At 35.4% G+C, this 17,194-nt stretch overlaps 1 protein-coding gene across 5 annotated transcripts in view; it reads left to right on the top strand.

The window, feature by feature from the left end:
* The window catches only part of FSTL5 (follistatin like 5), a 773,228-nt gene that overhangs the window by 402,625 nt on the left and 353,409 nt on the right, over positions 1–17,194 (top strand). For all 5 annotated transcript variants that reach the window (XM_007184135.3, XM_007184134.2, XM_028167007.2 and 2 more), the window contains one exon: positions 3,978–4,098. In XM_007184135.3, the coding sequence (XP_007184197.2) occupies positions 3,978–4,098 (121 nt within the window). The remainder of the gene's footprint in view (positions 1–3,977; positions 4,099–17,194) is intronic.

The raw sequence follows: 17,194 nt of genomic DNA, 5'->3' as shown, positions 1-17,194 counted from the left end.
TTCTTTAAAATAGAGGATCACTGAGTTCTAACTCTACTAAGACCATTGTGATTCTGACACGAGCATGATTAGTTTGAGAAAAATAGTTTGCAAAGGATGAGGAAGAGCTCAGATTACTTGAACATATTATCAACTGAAAAAAAAAAAGCACAACGTGAGAGCTGTGAGTTAAGTTTTATTTGGGGCAAAATGAGGACTATAGCCCAGGAGACAGCATTTCAGATAGCTCTGAGAAACTGCTCCAAAGATTTTGGGGGGAAGGTCAGTATATATGTGATTTTGGTGAAGGGGGAATACATGCAATCAAGCACATATTTTTTGCAGAAGGTTTCTGCTAGTCACAAGGAGCAGACGTCACCACGAAGGATTTTAGTGTTTTTCTAGATATGAGGAGACGCAAGAATTGGGCTCATGAACTCTTCTCCTGAAAATATCTAACTATTTGAAGACCTGTTCTGCCAGTTTTTCGCAGAGCACAGAGGGCCTCATTTCTGATCTCCATCCTGTGCTCCTTTCAGGGGGTGTTGAAGGTCAGCAGCTGCTGCAGCACATGACTTAATCTTTGTAGAGGCAGATGGCAAGTGCCAATTAGTAGTTGGCAATATGAGTGGTATATTTCATGAGTTCATCTTTTCTCCTACTCCACCAAGGAGAGGAGAGAAAATGACACAAAGCTGGAAGATTAGACTCCTCTGTCTTCCTACCCCCTACACAGATGGTCTCATCACCATGACCTGACTTGAGACATCAAAATCAACTACACGTATCTTATCGCTTTTATGAGAGTTAATATAATAACCTTGGATGTCCAAGTCATGCCTTATCCCCAGAAATCTAATAACCATACATCTCTAAGCAGGAAGATGATCCTCTGCATCTACCTCTGGCACTTTCTACTTCTCTTTCCAGTTTTATTTATCTTTAGATAAGTTACCGTCATCTGAGATTCTGTGTAGTGTACAAGCATGTCTCAGAGATATTGCAGTTTGGTTCCAGACTACCACAATATTGCAATAAAGCAAGTCACAAAATTTTTTTTGTTTCCTAGTGCATATAAGTTATTTTTACACTACACAATATTTTATTAAGTGTGCAATAGCATTATGTCTAAAAAAACAATGTACTTACCTGAATTAAAAAAAAATACTTTGCAAATGAAACTATGACTGGCCTCCTAGACTAAAGCTTCAACATAAGATACTTCAATGACAGTATATTCAGTGAGTCTGGCCTTGTCAAGAATCTCTAGTTCAGATGTAACACATGCATTTTGAGGAAGCTACAGTGGAAAGTCTTTGGAAACTGAGCCAGACAGTAAATGAAATAAATGTCCTACAAATTTGGATCCCCAGCACCAGAGTGCTTAATGTATTACTACTTCTATTTTGTTTCATACTTTCTTTCCCCCAGGCACACATTCAGCTCGTTAAGCCTATCAGAACTCTGAATATCTGAAGCAATTTTCCCAGACTCGTTAAAATGTCTATAAGAAAGTATCTTCCGCATTTGGAACACTACCCAGAGTGTGCCAATGCTCCCATCAGGAAACAAAGGAGAGAAAAAGTTACTAGGAAGCATGTCTTAAGTAGGCTATTTCATTGACCAAAAATGGACTAAATGAGGAAAACGTGTATTTAAAAAATGGAAAAATGATGGAGTGAATCACCTCTCCCCTGTGCATGGGCATGGCCAAGTGTCAGTGAACAAGGATTTTTATAAAAAGCTCGCTAGCCAGGACCATGCACTTTTCTAAAGCACATTCATTAAAACAGCATATCCAGCTTGAGTTTTATAATCATGATCAAATCAAGATCAAATCAAAAGCAAGCTAGTCTTAGGCCAAAGCCAGTTTCAAGGAAAAAAGTCGGAGTCTGTTCTCTTGGTCTATACATGATTTAACTTGAGTGAAACAGAACAGAAATAAATATGAGACATACACTACAATGATGAAAGCTTCTCCCCCAACTTTCTCTTCCATCGTTTCACAAACAGGTACGCGACTAAAGGTCACTAAAAATAGTACTAAAATATCTGACCAAATCCTGGTGTCACTGCATCCTAAAAATAACTGCAATGCTGTCACTGCAGGTCTTTAGGAAGAGTATAGTGAGGTGAGATCAAACACGCTGCTCCTCCGCTACCCAGAAAAGTCACTTCCCATTATCTAACAAATAACAGATGGAGAGTGGCTGAGAGCTCCGTTGCTTTCTAAACAGAAAAGCAGTACTTGTTTTCCCATTAGGCTTATAGGAGAGAGAGCTTCAGCCATTAGATAGATTTGTTAATCCCTCCAGCTGGACCGTGCTAAAGCCTAGGGCTTTAATCCTCACTATCAACAATATCTATTTATATGGAAAGCAGATAAATCATTTACTTTTCCCCCCTTCTAAGGCAGCAAATGCCAGCTTAGCCAATGAAATTTGAATCCCGTAAACAAGAAGAGAGAACACATGATGTGTAAAAGTCGTATTTAGCAGTGCAGGTGCTGTCCTTGCATGTCACCACTCGGGTGGCTACGGGGGGGGCTGGAGCTTCTAGTGATGCATCGGCTAAGCTCCATCCTCAGCGCTGTCTCTGCAGCTCATCCAAGCGCAGGCATAACAACTTCTAACTTGGGGATGTTCCATAAAAGGTTAAAAGTAGCTCTTCAGAAATGCCTATCACCAATCTGCCATTGCTGTGACGAAGCTTGAATCATCCCGCTCTACCAAAAGAAATAATAAAGCATCATGAATATACAACTATAATGTACACAAACTGGTGTGGAAATCTGCAGTGAATTATTATAATGAGAAGCACATTAAATAAAAATCATTATTTTTAACTTTGATTAGGTCTGAATGTATACCGTATGTCTTGCACTTGATGATATGTGTGTGTATAAGCATATACATGTTTTTAAAAGTCTGCACAACAACCAGGAGAGATAGAGGTTACTATCTTTAATTTCTAATTGAGAAAAGGTTGAGTGACTTGCCAGATATTATAGAACTATTAAGTGGCCTTGGCATGGTCTGAACCCAGAGCTGGCTGACTTCAGAGTCTGTGTTTCCTGATTGCACCAACTTAAAAAAAAAAAAAAAAAAAAAAAAAAATGGGGAAGCAAAGCTCCAAGCAATATGAACCACTCCCTCTGTGGACAAATATGAAAGACCGTGGACACAGCTATGCAGCTACCCAGAATGAAAAGGAATGTTTGAAAAATCTTGGAGACCTCTTTTACCATACAGGCTATATCTGTCTGGTAAAAAGCAGAGTATAAAAAAGCTACTACCCCCGTCCATGGAACAGAGCACAGAGTAGAAAAGCAGTCTGGTGATTTTCCTCACCCATGCTTGGGTAGGTTTCCATCATCAATCGGTGCATTAATTCTTTCTGGCTCCTGGAAACAGTCATTTGCTGAATAGCTCCTTTGTGACCCAGGGAGTTAATTCAGAATACCAAATGCCTTCACTTTCAGCTGGGGAGGAGTTTAGGCAGAAAAGAAAAAAAAAAAAATACTAACTTCATTTTTTACAAATAATAAGAAGATGAAAGTTGGACCAAATTTCCTCACTATTTTTGTTGGAGAACAGCTGTTCTATTTTGACATGGGTCAGTGAGACATTGGAGGAAATTTTCACGTGCAGGTATTTCCTTGAGTCAATATAAGTGGAGCAAAGGAAATGACTGAAATACAAAAATGTCCTTTTAGTGTTCAGATTTTCTGGGTCCTACTGGGAGATTTTTGTATTAGAAAGTTTAGGCTAAATTCTAAGTATGTATCTTAGCGTCAAAGCAACTAAGTCAAATTTATAACTATATATTTGAAACAGTTGAAAATAAATGTCCAGTAACTGAAAACCCAGGTTTCTCATAGGTTCAGTTCTTTGCCCAACTACAGACTTAAATTACCTATTGAGTGATTTACATATAATTAATTATATTATAGAAACTTTAAGACAGATATAATTGCATGAATTTAATTTTCTTGTCAGGTGATAAAACAGGAAGAACTTGGCAAGGACCTTTCTGATTGTACTTTGTATGATCTCCTGAAATATGATGATTTTAACTCAGACAAGCACCTGGCTCTTGAAGAATTTTATAGAACATTCCGTGAGTATAAGATTCATTCTCTAATTCCTCTTTGTTCTTTTTCCTGTTTCTTTACCCAATATGGTGTGTTTGCTTGATCTCAAAGTACAGACTGTTTCTTAAGAGAAGTGATATAAAGGAGATAATTTAAGTGTGTGGCTGTATTGAAACGAATGTAAAAGCTAAGGGAGTTATAGTTCTAAAATGCAGAGCTGGAAATGATTGATAACATTTGCTATCAGTTCCTATTGATTCTAGTTTAAGATATTAATTCCACAATGATGCTTCCAAGGTTATTTTAGACTAGGAACAGCACTTCACTGTCACCATGTATCAAAAACAATTTAATTATTTACATAATGACAATTTTTTTTATTTTATAGCAAAACCAAAGTTGATTAATAAAGTTTGCATATATGTTAACAACAAAAATTAGCATAAGAATTGAAAATTATATTTATGTTAAGATACTTTGGAATCAATTATATATGTTTAAAATGCTTAAAGACTTCTCAAAATTGAGTATACTTTATAGAGCAAAGTTGTAAAGATGATTTGGTTAAGAAAGTTGTATGACAGGTTATTCATTAAAAATAATTCAAAGAAAAAAGACTAAGAGGCAAAAAACAGAAGGGAAAGTTTTGGAGCTGTGTGTAAAAGAAAGAGAAAAAAAAATCATTAAATTAACTGGTTGGTATTTGAAAATCACCAAGTAATCAAAGTTTAATGAGATTTTAGATTGACAGATAGATAAATAGATGATAGATACATGGATAATCTTCAATATTTTTATATGCACTCACATATATAGGGCTTTCCAAATATATACATATGTATATATATTTTTTTTTCCAAAAAGGCAGGAAATAGGATATGTACTTGGTGTAAAAAGATCCTTTTTGAATTATGCCTCTGTCGTCCATCAGTTGTCTGATATTGGAAAAATTACTTAAATCTCTGAAAATTCATATAAATAAGGATGGTAATTACCACATGATCATTTTATATTAAAACACTGAATTATATTTTATGTAATATTTGATACTAGCAAAGTAATAAATGTGAAATAGTTGCATGTTACAAAGCTTTAAGGCAAGATGTCAGTATGCTCTTCAGATTTAATTAAACTGCATTTCCACTTTAAATTACAAGCAGAATACAAGATGGGATATCTCGGTAAACAGTTAATCCTTTAAAGTGTGTCACAAGGCTAGACAACTTTTCAAAGATAACAAGAAAGCAGCATTATAATTCAATGATTATATGAAGAAACTGAAACACAGAGAAGTTAAGAACCAAGTGGCTGAGTTTATTATCAGACCTATGCCAAACCAGTTAAGAAGTCTATGTGTTTGCCCCTAAACTTCACTCTGTAGTAGGCATTGATTTGTGTGCTTAGGATGACAGGAATATTATGGTTTATCAGGAAAAATTGTTTACATTATATTATATTGTATTATATTGTATACTATCGTGTAAGATACAAGGGGATAAATGTCATAGGAAGGCCTACATAAAATATAAAGTGAACTAAGAATATAACCTCCAGCACTGGGAATCAAGGAGAGTTTATGAAGGTAGTAGCAATTGAATGGGTCTTCAGGATGAGTGGATTTGGACTTTAGGGGATGAGAGATGGAAGATGGACAAAGAGAAGAGTGTCAGTGAGGAAGAAATTATCCTCTACCCTTCTGGGTCCTTTTGGGTGGTCTAAGAATCAGGTTCACATAAGGCAGATTAGCAGGAGAAAATCAAAATTTAATAACGTGTATACATGGGAGAGACCCAGGAAAACTGGGTAACTCACCAAAATGGCTGAAACCCTCACCTTAAATACCATTTTCAGCTAAAGACAAAAGAGGATGTTGAGGTAGGAGTTTTGTGCTTCAAAGGGGAGGAAAGCAACACACATGGAGATGGAAAAACAAGTGTTTGGTAAATGAATGTTCTCTCAGCCCTGCACAAACAATGGGACACAGAGAGTAATTTTAAGAAGCAGACTTTGCTGAGTTCCTTTCTGTCCACACCCTTAGTTCATATTATGGTAACCTGTGGTGATAGCTCCCTTCCTGGAAGATGTCCTCTATCCTCTTTCTTTTAGGCAGTTGGGGGAAAGTTGAAGTTACTTTCCAAGTCTTTTGGGCTTTGATTGTTTTCAGCTTGAAATAATATTAATACCAAAGAGACATTTTGGGGTGGCAATTTTGCTCCCCTACCTCAGCATAAATAAAATCTCTACTGCATGATACACCAGAGTATTTAGAGAAACTAGTCCAACTGGAAGATCTCTTCCAGGTCTGAAAGTCTATGGAAATATATCAATTATCATTACTATTTTACTAACTTATTTTATTAAACAGGCAGTCTAATCTACCAACTCCTATCCCCCACTCCCATAATATGAAGATACATGGATGTGACTAAATAAAAGTAGTTGAAATCTATAGCAATAGCAGAAAATATTTTTAATGGTATACAAACTATCAAGCATCAATAAGAGAATTAAATTGTATGTTTACATAGGATTTTTATTCAAAATATTGTTAATGGTGGAATAGTGGAGCTAGAAACTAATAAATACAATGAAAATAAAGTGTGAGTAATATGTTATTTGTATGGTAACACAGCAAAGACTGAATAATGATCCCTGGCAATATCAGTACAAAAGAATCTTCCCTAGAATACTGCTACCTGCACCTATCAAGGGGAAAATGATGCTGTGTTTGGGATACGATTTGATATTGCTAAGGAAGGCAAGGTAGATCAGTATGTTGTAAAGATAAACAAAATTTGCAATTCAGAAACCTGAATCATCAATACAAGCTTCAATAGAGACATAGTGAAACATTGTTTTTAAAGGAGCTACAGTGTACTACAAACTATTGAATTTGGAGAGAAGAAAATCTATATGATTCTGTTAACAACTGGAAGGTAATATGGTAGCAATTTTATTGAAATTATTTATAGTAAATGCAATGAAGTTTAATGAAGATTGTAATGATTCTGCCATTCTTTCAAAATTATGTATAATGCAAAAGGTCTACATTTTTAATATTTTGAATCATAAAGTGATACTTGATAATGAAAGCACTTGGCAATCCGCAATCATATTATGAGGTTTTATCTTTTTGAATAATCACAAAACTTTTCCTTAACTATGATAAAATGATGTTAACATAATCATTTAGAAAAGGTAATGTTTTTAAGTAAATGCTGGGATTATCTGGGGTGTTTTAATATTCATTGTGGTCTTACCAAGCAGTTTTCTGCAATGTTTTATATTTTCAGTGTTTCACCGTTATTAAACAGGGTATCAAGCTCTAGAATGACCCTTTGGAGAGAGCAAAACTAACTTGTATGGGTTGTCTATATCAGCAAGATGTATTTATACTTATAAGTGAATAGGAAACATACGTCTATTTCTTTCTCTCCTTCTGTTAAAATACTTCACGACTAAACCCACCTCAGTTTTGTGAAGTTTAGTGACAGGCGTTGTATAATGACATGATTTTAGAAAGTCACTCTATTATAAAATATAAGTATCATGAATAAAAAAAAAAAAAAACAATTGTGAAAAGGCAATCTATTTTAAAATTATATATTAAGTACCTATGTGTATAGACTGCTGTGACAGTTAAAGCAACTTGAAAAGATAAGTTTCCTTTCCTTTAGAATGCATCATCTCAGACAGACAATGATAAAAAGGACAGATATAGTAAGGATAAAAAGTAATCAGTTTTTCCACCCAGAATTCATTCCCCCAGAGAGTTTCTAAAAAGAAATTCCAGAAAACTAAAAAGTCCCTAAATGAATAGAATCTAGAAGAATAAGCTAAGACCAGAGAAGTTAAGAAACTTGTCTTTATCCAGTCTTTATTTACTGGCAGATACAAAGATAAACAGATTTCTTGAGTTCCAGTTTATTATCCTTTCTGCCACCACACAACATGGAGGAAAGTAAAGGGTACTTTGCAAACAGGAAAAGGTTAATGGTAAAGAAAAAAGAACCAGCACATTATCAACTGTTATTACATGATTAGGGTGTTATTTTAGTAGTTATAAAGTTTTCCATAAAATAGTATTTCTTTTCATTTTGGATAAGAAGAACTATTTTATTATTTTACAATAAGCATCAGATAATATTCTTAATTTTTCTCCAGAATTTTTGACGTTATTCAAAAATCCTTTGATTTTTACTAGGATATTTAAAATAAATCCTCACTGCAAACATCAAATATCTTAAATCATGCCTTGTTTGATTAACAAACTTGGAAATCTATGCAATAGGATCCAATAAATCTTAAGTGAGATCAGACATAGTTTTGAATATTTAAAAGAAATACTAAATCCTCTCGTCAGATGGTGGACACCCTGCACCCTTGCATTTCGTTGCCTTGATAGTAAAATGTGTAGATTTTTCAGTGCAAAGAGTACTTAGAATTAAAAATTAATAGGGTCATTATTAACTACAAGGACTTGTATTAAAATACAGAGATTCAGCGTTTTATTTTCTTCCAACTCAAAATTAAAATACAATGTTTCATTAAGTTTAACATGTCTGGAACTCTATATTTTTTCTTCAGATTTGTAGGTAAATGCAAGTGATTTGCCATTAGACAAGGTGACCATACACAGAACTGAGACATTTAATTTCAGAAGTGATGCTCAAATAAATGTTTATATTTATTTATTTTTGCAAATTCAATTAAGATGATAAAGTGTTATTATATGGCTCTTAATTTTAGGAATTAATTGTTTTCATGTGGACTTTCTAGATAACCCAAAATGGTTTAAATGTCTACCCAGAGAAAAGATATTTGTTTTGTAAATGCTTTCCATGTACATAATTTCCCGAGTTAAACTATAAAGTGCTTTGAGTTAAAATTACATGAAGTGAGGAGTTTGTGTAACTCTGACAGATTCTTGAAATCCTATTAAATTATGAATTGTAGTTCCCAAAACCATATACATACACTTTAAGATGTGTATGTGTTCTAGTGATTCAAGATCTAATGTCACCCTTAAATAAATCTTTATCAATTCAAAATGATCTCTATGTGTGGAAAGATCCAAAGGAAGATGTTTTTCTACTATGCATAAAATAATTAGGTTTTTGCAAGCATAATGCATCAGTTGTGAGCATTTATATTGAAACTAACTGTACAAATATCTGTCTCTCCTTTCTTAAAAAGAATAATTAAGACTCTAAACTTCTAAAATATTAAAAAACATGGAACAGTTATTTTAAATCACCTAACTCTTCATGATTATATTCAAAATGTCATCTCTTTATATGAAAGAATTCTTAATGGAATATAAATTTGATAATGACATTATAAGGAAAATATATTTATTTTTCTGGGAAATCACAATTGCTATAATAAAATGTTAATTATCAGAATCATCTAATAAGAAGAGCAATGAAATATGAGTATTATATTAACATTCATTGAAATTAGATCATTAGTGTATGAAAGTCCTTCATTTGAGAAAAATAGCAGAATTTAGTGAATTTAGAATTTAATAGCAGAATTTAGAAAAATAGCAGAATTTGGCATATTCAAATAGAAACTTTTGGATGGAGAATATGGTGGTCTAGAGTCAGGTGGGAGCTCTGGGACACAAATAGAGACATAGAACATGCAGTCAAAATTTGATACTCTGGCAAGGAGTGGGGTATCTAAGGTGAGTATGTGAAGAGAGAAGAGATGGGCAGAACAGCAGTAGGAAACTAAAACTAAACAACAACAACACTTAGAGAGATAGGAAGAAAGCCAAAGGAGTACACCATCATAAAATTTTAATAAGGAATTGTTTCCAAGGCTGGGTTCAAAACAAGAAAGTATATAGCAGATGAATGGGCACTGGATTTGGCAATAAGGAATTTGTTGGTAACTTTAGTCACAGCACTTTCAGCAGAGACGTAGGGGTAGAAGCAAAAGTGCTGGTGGTTGAGAAGTTGGATGTAAAAAAAAAAATGAAAAAATAATGTTGAGCAAAAAAGCAGAGCACATAGTATACATCAAGTATATATGTAGTTAAAATCCAAATTAGGTAAAACTCATCTGCGGTTTTAGTAGTTAATATGAATGGTTGCCTTTGGGGGAGTGGAGGGCGTGTGGTGGGAACACAAAGCAAGAGAAAGGCTTCTATGGTGCTGGCAATGTTCTACTTTTCATCCAGATAAAAAATCCCACATGATTTGGGAAATGCTGCATTGGATGAACTGCTATAAAATACCCCCAAACTGGATCATTGTAGCATAAAATCTTGCAGCAAGTTTAGCTGACTGGTCCACTGGGGAAATCATTCTTTTGTTACATGCTTTGAATGCAAAGTTAGTTTACATGTGTGTATGAATATAATCCTCTATGTCGGAGTGTGTAGATATGCACTAATCGTTGGATACATAGAGCACCACTCACTTACAGATGGTTGTAGTGTATGTTATTTTTGATGTGTCTGGGTTCTATCCCTAATAGAAACATACTGTGCAAAACATGATTGTTGAGATCCAACTTATAGACATAGATTCCAAAAGGACAGTTTTCTGGTTCTAAAAAAAAAAAAAAAACTTACTTGTATACCCCAAATGTTAATAAAAAGACAACTGGGAGTTTGATGTCTTCAAAGGTGGCAGAGCCAGGGCACCTCAGAGCATTCCCACAGTCCGTCGAGCCCTCAGAGGTTGCCTCCGCTGGCTGACGCCTCAGCCTTTGCCCTGCACGCTATTCTCAGGCTTCATGGAAGTGAAAACAAGCCAAGAGTAAAACAAAATCAGTACAAATCCCCAAGTCAAAACACCTACGATCAAATTCAAGGAAAGCGAAGTTGTGTGGCTAACACGGTCTCGATGCTCCAGCCGGCTGTCAGGTCTGAGCCTAGGAGGTGGGAGAGCAGAGTACAGGACACTGGACCATGAGAGACCTCCTAGCTCCACATAATATCAATTGGCGAGAGCTCTCCCAGAGATCTCTGTCTCAACACTAAGACCCAGCTCCACTCAATGACCAGCAAGCTCCAGTGCTGGACACTCCATGCCAAACAACTAGCAAGACAAGAATACAACCCCACACATTAGCAGAGAGGCTGCCTAAAAACATACTAAGTTCACAGACAACCCAAAACACACCGCCAGACACGATCCTGCTCACCAGAAAGACAAGATCCAGCCTCATCCACCAGAACACAGGCACCAGTCCTCTCCACCAGGAAACCTACACAACCCACTGAACCAACTTTACCCACCAGGGGCAGACGGCAAAAAAATGGAAACTTCGAACCTGCAGCCTGTGAAAAGGAGACCCTAAACACAGTAAGTTAAGCAAAATGAGAAGACAGAGAAACACACAGCAGATGAAGGAGCAAGGTAAAAACCCACCAGACCAAACAAATGAAGAGGAAATAGGCAGTCTACCTGAAAAATAGTTCAGAGTAATGATAGTAAAGATGATCCAAAATCTTGGAAATAGAATCGAGAAAATACAAGAAACGTTTAACAAGGGCCTAGAAGAAATAAAGAGTAAACAAACAATGATGAACAACACAATAAATAAAATTAAAAATTCTCTAGAAGGAATCAGTAGCAGAATAACTGAGGCAGAAGAACAGAAAAGTGACCTGGAAGATGAAATAGTGGAAATAGCTATCGCAGAGCAGAATAAAGAAAAAAGAATGAAAAAAATTGAGGACAGTCTCAGAGACATCTGGGACAACATTAAATGCACCAACATTTGAATTATAGGGGTCCCAGAGGAAGAAGAAAAAAAGAAAGGGACTGAGAAAATATTTGAAGAGATTATTGTTGAAAACTTCCCTAATATGGGAAAGGAAATAGTCAATCAAGTCCAGGAAGCACAGACAGTCCCATACAGGATAAATCCAAGGAGAAACACATCAAAACACATATTAATCAAATTATCAAAAATTAAATACAAAAAAAATATTAAAAGCAGAAAGGGGAAAAACAAATAACACACAAGAGAGTCCCCATAAAGTTAACAGCTGATCTTTCAGAAGAAACACTGCAAGCCAGAAGGGAGTGGCAGGACATATTTAAGTGATGAAAGGAAAAAAACTACAACTAAGACTACTCTACACAGCAAGGATCTCATTCAGATTTGTTGGAGAAATTAAAACCTTTACAGCGAAGCAAAAGCTAAGAGAATTTAGCACCACCAAACCAGCTTTACAACAAATGCTAAAGGAACTTCTCTAGGAATGAAACACAAGAGGAGGAAAAGACCTAAAATAACAAACCCAAAACAATTAAGAAAATGGTAATAGGAAAACGCATATCAATAATTACCTTAAATGTAAATGGATTAAATGCTTCAACCAAAAGACATAGAGTGGCTAAATGAATACAAAAACAAGACCCGTATATATGCTGTCTACAAGAGACCCACTTCAGACCTAGGGGCACGTACAGACTGAAAGTGAGGGGATGGAAAAAGATATTGCATGCATGGAAATCAAAAGAAAGCTAGAGTAGCAATTCTCATAACAGAAAAAATAGACTTTAAAATAAAGACTATTACAAGAGACAAAGAAGGACACTACATAATGATCAAGGGATCATTCCAAGAAGAAGATATAACAATTGTTTGTAAACAATATTTATGCACCCAACATAGGAGCACCTCAATACATAAGGCAAATGCTAACAGCCATAAAAGGGGAAATTGACTGTAACACAAAAATAGTAGGGAACTTTAACACCCCACTTTCACCAATGGACAGATCATGCAAAATGAAAATAAATAAGGAAACACAAGCTTTCAGTGATACGTTAAACAAGATGGACTTAATTGATATTTATAGGTCATTCCATCCAAGATCAACAGAATACACTTTCTTCTCAAGTGCTTATGGAACATTTTCCAGGATACAACATTTCTGATCTTGGGTCACAAATCAAGCCTTGGTAAATTTAAGAAAATTGAAACTGTATCAAGTATCTTTTCTGACCACAATGCTATGAGATTACATAATCAATTACAGGAAAAAAATGGCAAAAAATACAAACACATGGAGGCTAAACATTACACTACTAAATAACCAAGAATTCACTGAAGAAATCAAAGAGGACATTTAAAAAATACCTAGAAACAAATGGCAAAGAAAACATGATGGCCCAAAACCAATGGGATGCAGCAGAAGCAGATCTAAGAGGGAAGTTTATAGCAATACAATTCTACCTCAAGAAACAAGAAAAATCTCAAATAAACAACCTAAACTTACACCTAAAGCGACTAGAGAAAGAAGAACCAAAAGAAACCCCAAAGTTAGCAAAAGGAAAGAAATCATAAAGATCAGATCAGAAATAAATGAAAAAGAAATGAAGGAAACAATAGCAAAGGTCAACAGAACTAAAAGCTGGTTCTTTGAGAAGATAAACAAAATTGATAAACCATTAGCCAGACTCATCAAGAAAAGAAGGGAGAAGACTCAAATCAATAGAATTACAAGTGAAAAAGAAGTAACAACTGACACTGCAGAAATACAAAGGATCAGAGAGATTACTACAAGCAACTATATGCCAATAAAATGGACAACCTGGAAGAAATGGAGAAATTCTTAGAAAAGCACAACCTTCCGAGACTGAACCAGGAAGAAATAGAAAATATAAACAGACCAATCACAAGCACTGAAATTGAAACTGCGATTAAAAATCTTCCAACAGGGCTTCCCTGGTAGCGCAGTGGTTGAGAATCTGCCTGCCAATGCAGGGGACACGGGTTCGAGCCCTGGTCTGGGAAGATCCCACATGCCACGGAGCAACTAGGCCCGTGAGTCACAATTACTGAGCCTGCACGTCTGGAGCCTGTGCTCCGCAACAAGAGAGGCCGCGATAATGAGAGGCCTGCGCACCGCAATGAAGAGTGGCCCCCACTTGCCAAAACTAGAGAAAGCCCTCACACAGAAACGAAGACCCAACACAGCCATAAATAAATAAATAAAAAAAAATTAAAACTAAAAAAAAAAAAATCTTCCAACAAACAAAAGCCCAGGACCAGAGGGCTTCACTGGCGAATTCTATCAAACATTTAGAGAAGAGCTAACACCTATCCTTCTCAAATTCTTCCAAAATATAGCAGAGGGAGGAACACTCCCAAACTCATTCTATGAGGCCACCATCATTCTGATACCAAAACCAGACAAAGATGTCACAAAGAAAGAAAACTGCAGGTCAATATCACTGATGAACATAGATGCAAAAATCCTCAACAAAATACTAGCAAACAGAATCCAGCAGCACATTAAAAGGATCATAAACCATGATCAAGTGGGGTTATTCCCAGGAATGCAAGGATTCTTCAATACACCAAAACCAATCAATGTGATACACCATATTAACAAATTGAAGGATAAAAACCATATGATAATCTCAATAGAAGCAGAAAAAACTTTTGACAGAATTCCCAACCCATTTATGATAAAACCTCTCCAGAAAGTAGACATAGAGGGAACTTACCTCAGCATAATAAATGTCATATATGACAAACCCACAGCCAACATCATTCTTAGTAGTGAAAAACTGAAACCATTTCTTCTAAGATCAGGAAAAAGACAATGGTGTCCACTATCCCCACTATTATTCAACATAGTTTTGGAAGTTTTAGCCACAGCAGAGACGAAAAATAAATAAAAGGAATCCAAATTGGAAAAAAAAGATGTAAAGTTGTCACTGTTTGCAGATGACATGATACTATACAGAGAGAATCCTAAAGATGCTACCAGAAAACTACAGAGTTAATCAATGAATTTGGTAAAGTAGCAAGATAGATACAATATTAATGCACAGAAAACTCTTGTATTCCTATATACTAATGACAAAAAATCTGAAAGAGTAATTAAGGAAACACTCCCATTTACCATTGCAACAAAAAGAATAAAATACCTAGGAATAACCCTACCTAAGGAGACAAAAGACCTGTATGCAGAAAACTATAAGACACTGATGAAAGAAATCAAAGCTGATACAAACAGATGGAGAGATATACCAAGTCCTTGGACTGGAAGAATGAACATTGTGAAAATGACTCTATTACCCAAAGCAATCTACAGATTCAATGCAATCCCTATCAAACTACCAATGGCATTTTTCACAGAACTAGAACAAAAAATTTCACAATTTGTATGGAAACAAAAGACCCTGAATAGCCAAAGCAGTATTGAGAAAGAAAAATGGAGCTGGAGGACCCAGGCTCCCTGACTTCAGACTATACTACAAAGCTACAGAAATCAAGACAGCATGGGACTGGCACAAAAACAGAAATATAGATCAATGGAACAGGATAGAAAGCCCAGAGATAAACCCATACACATATGGTCACCTTATCTTTGATAAAGGAATCAAGAATGTACAATGGAGAAAAGACAGCCTCTTCAATAATTGGTGCTGGGAAAACTGGACAGCTACATGTAAAATAGAATGAAATTAGAACACTCCCTAACACCATACATGAAAATAAACTCAAAATGAATTAAAGACCTAAATGTAAGGCCAGACACTATAAAACACTTAGAGGAAAACATAGGCAGAATACTCTATGACATAAATCACAGCAAGATCTTTTTTGACCCATCTCCCAGAGAAATGGAAATAAAAACAAACATAAACAAATGGGACCTAATGAACCTTAAAAGCTTTTGCACAACAAAGGAAGCCATAAACAAGATGAAAAGACAGCCCTCAGAATGGGAGAAAATATTTGAAAATGAAGTAACTGACAAAGGAGTAATCTCCAAAATATACAAGCAACTCATGCAGCTCAATATCAAAAAAACCAACAACCCAATCCAAAAATGGGCAGAAGACCTAAATAAACATTTCTCCAAAGAGGATATACAGATTGCCAACAAACACATGAAAATGGATACTCAACATCACTAATCATTAGAGAAATGCAAATCAAAACCACAATGAGGTATCAAGTCAAACTGCTCAGAAAGGACATCATCAAATTATCTACAAACAATAAATGCTGGAGAGGGTGCAGAGAAAAGGGAGCCCTCTTGCAATGTTGGTGGGAATGTAAATTGATACAGCCACTATGCAGAACAGTATGGAGGTTCCTTAAAAAACTAAAAATAGAAATACCATACGACCCAGCAATCCCACTACTGGGCATATACCCTGAGAAAACCATAATTCAAAAAGAAAAATTCATTACAACTCTATTTACAATAGCCAGGACAAGGAATCAACCTAAGTGTCCATTGACAGATGAATGGATAAAGAAGATGTGGCACATATATACAATGGAATATTACTCAGCCATAAAAAGAAACGAAATTGAGTTATTTGTAGTGAGGTGGATGGACCTAGAGTCTGTCATATAGAGTGAAGTAAGTCAGAAGGAGAAAAACAAATACCGTATGCTGACACATATATATGGAATCTAAAAAAAAAAAAAAAAAAGGTTCTGAAGAACTTAGGGGCAGGACAGGAATAAAGTCGTAGACGTAGAGAGTGGACCTGAGGACACAGGGAGGGGGAAGTGTAAGCTGGGAAGAAGTGAGAGAGTGGCATGGACATATATACACTACCAAATGTAAAATAGATAGCTAGAGGGAAGCAGCTTCATAACACTGAGGATAAGCTCAGTGCTTTGTGACCACTTAGAGGGGTGGGATAGAGAGGGTGGGAGGGAGATGCAAGAGGGAGGGGATATGGGGATATATATATATATATATATATATATATATATATATATATACATACATACATAAAGCTGATTCACTTTGTTATACAACAGAAACTAACACAACAAAGTAAAACAATTATACTCCAATACAGATGTTAATTTTTTTTTTAAATAAACCTAAAAAAATAAAAAATAAAATTACAACTGTTAAGGCAATATAGATTTGAACTATACTTTTAAAAACAATAAAAGCCTTAAATCATTCCCATTTGAAGATGACTTTGTCCTCACCATTGCTAAGGTTACCTTAATCTGATGTAGCTGGTACACATTTATGTTTCTCTTTTTACCTATATCCACTGGCATTCTACACGCTCTGATTTTTACACGCTCTGATCTCTCACTGGTAAATTTTGCTTGTTGGCCTGTTTGTAACTTTTAAAAGCAGATACTTTAGATATTTTA

The sequence above is a fragment of the Balaenoptera acutorostrata genome, chromosome 5 (genome assembly GCF_949987535.1).
Source record: "Balaenoptera acutorostrata chromosome 5, mBalAcu1.1, whole genome shotgun sequence".
NCBI lineage: Eukaryota > Metazoa > Chordata > Mammalia > Artiodactyla > Balaenopteridae > Balaenoptera > Balaenoptera acutorostrata.
Note: the sequence above shows the minus strand (reverse complement) of the source record. Positions and strands in the feature narration are given on the sequence as shown.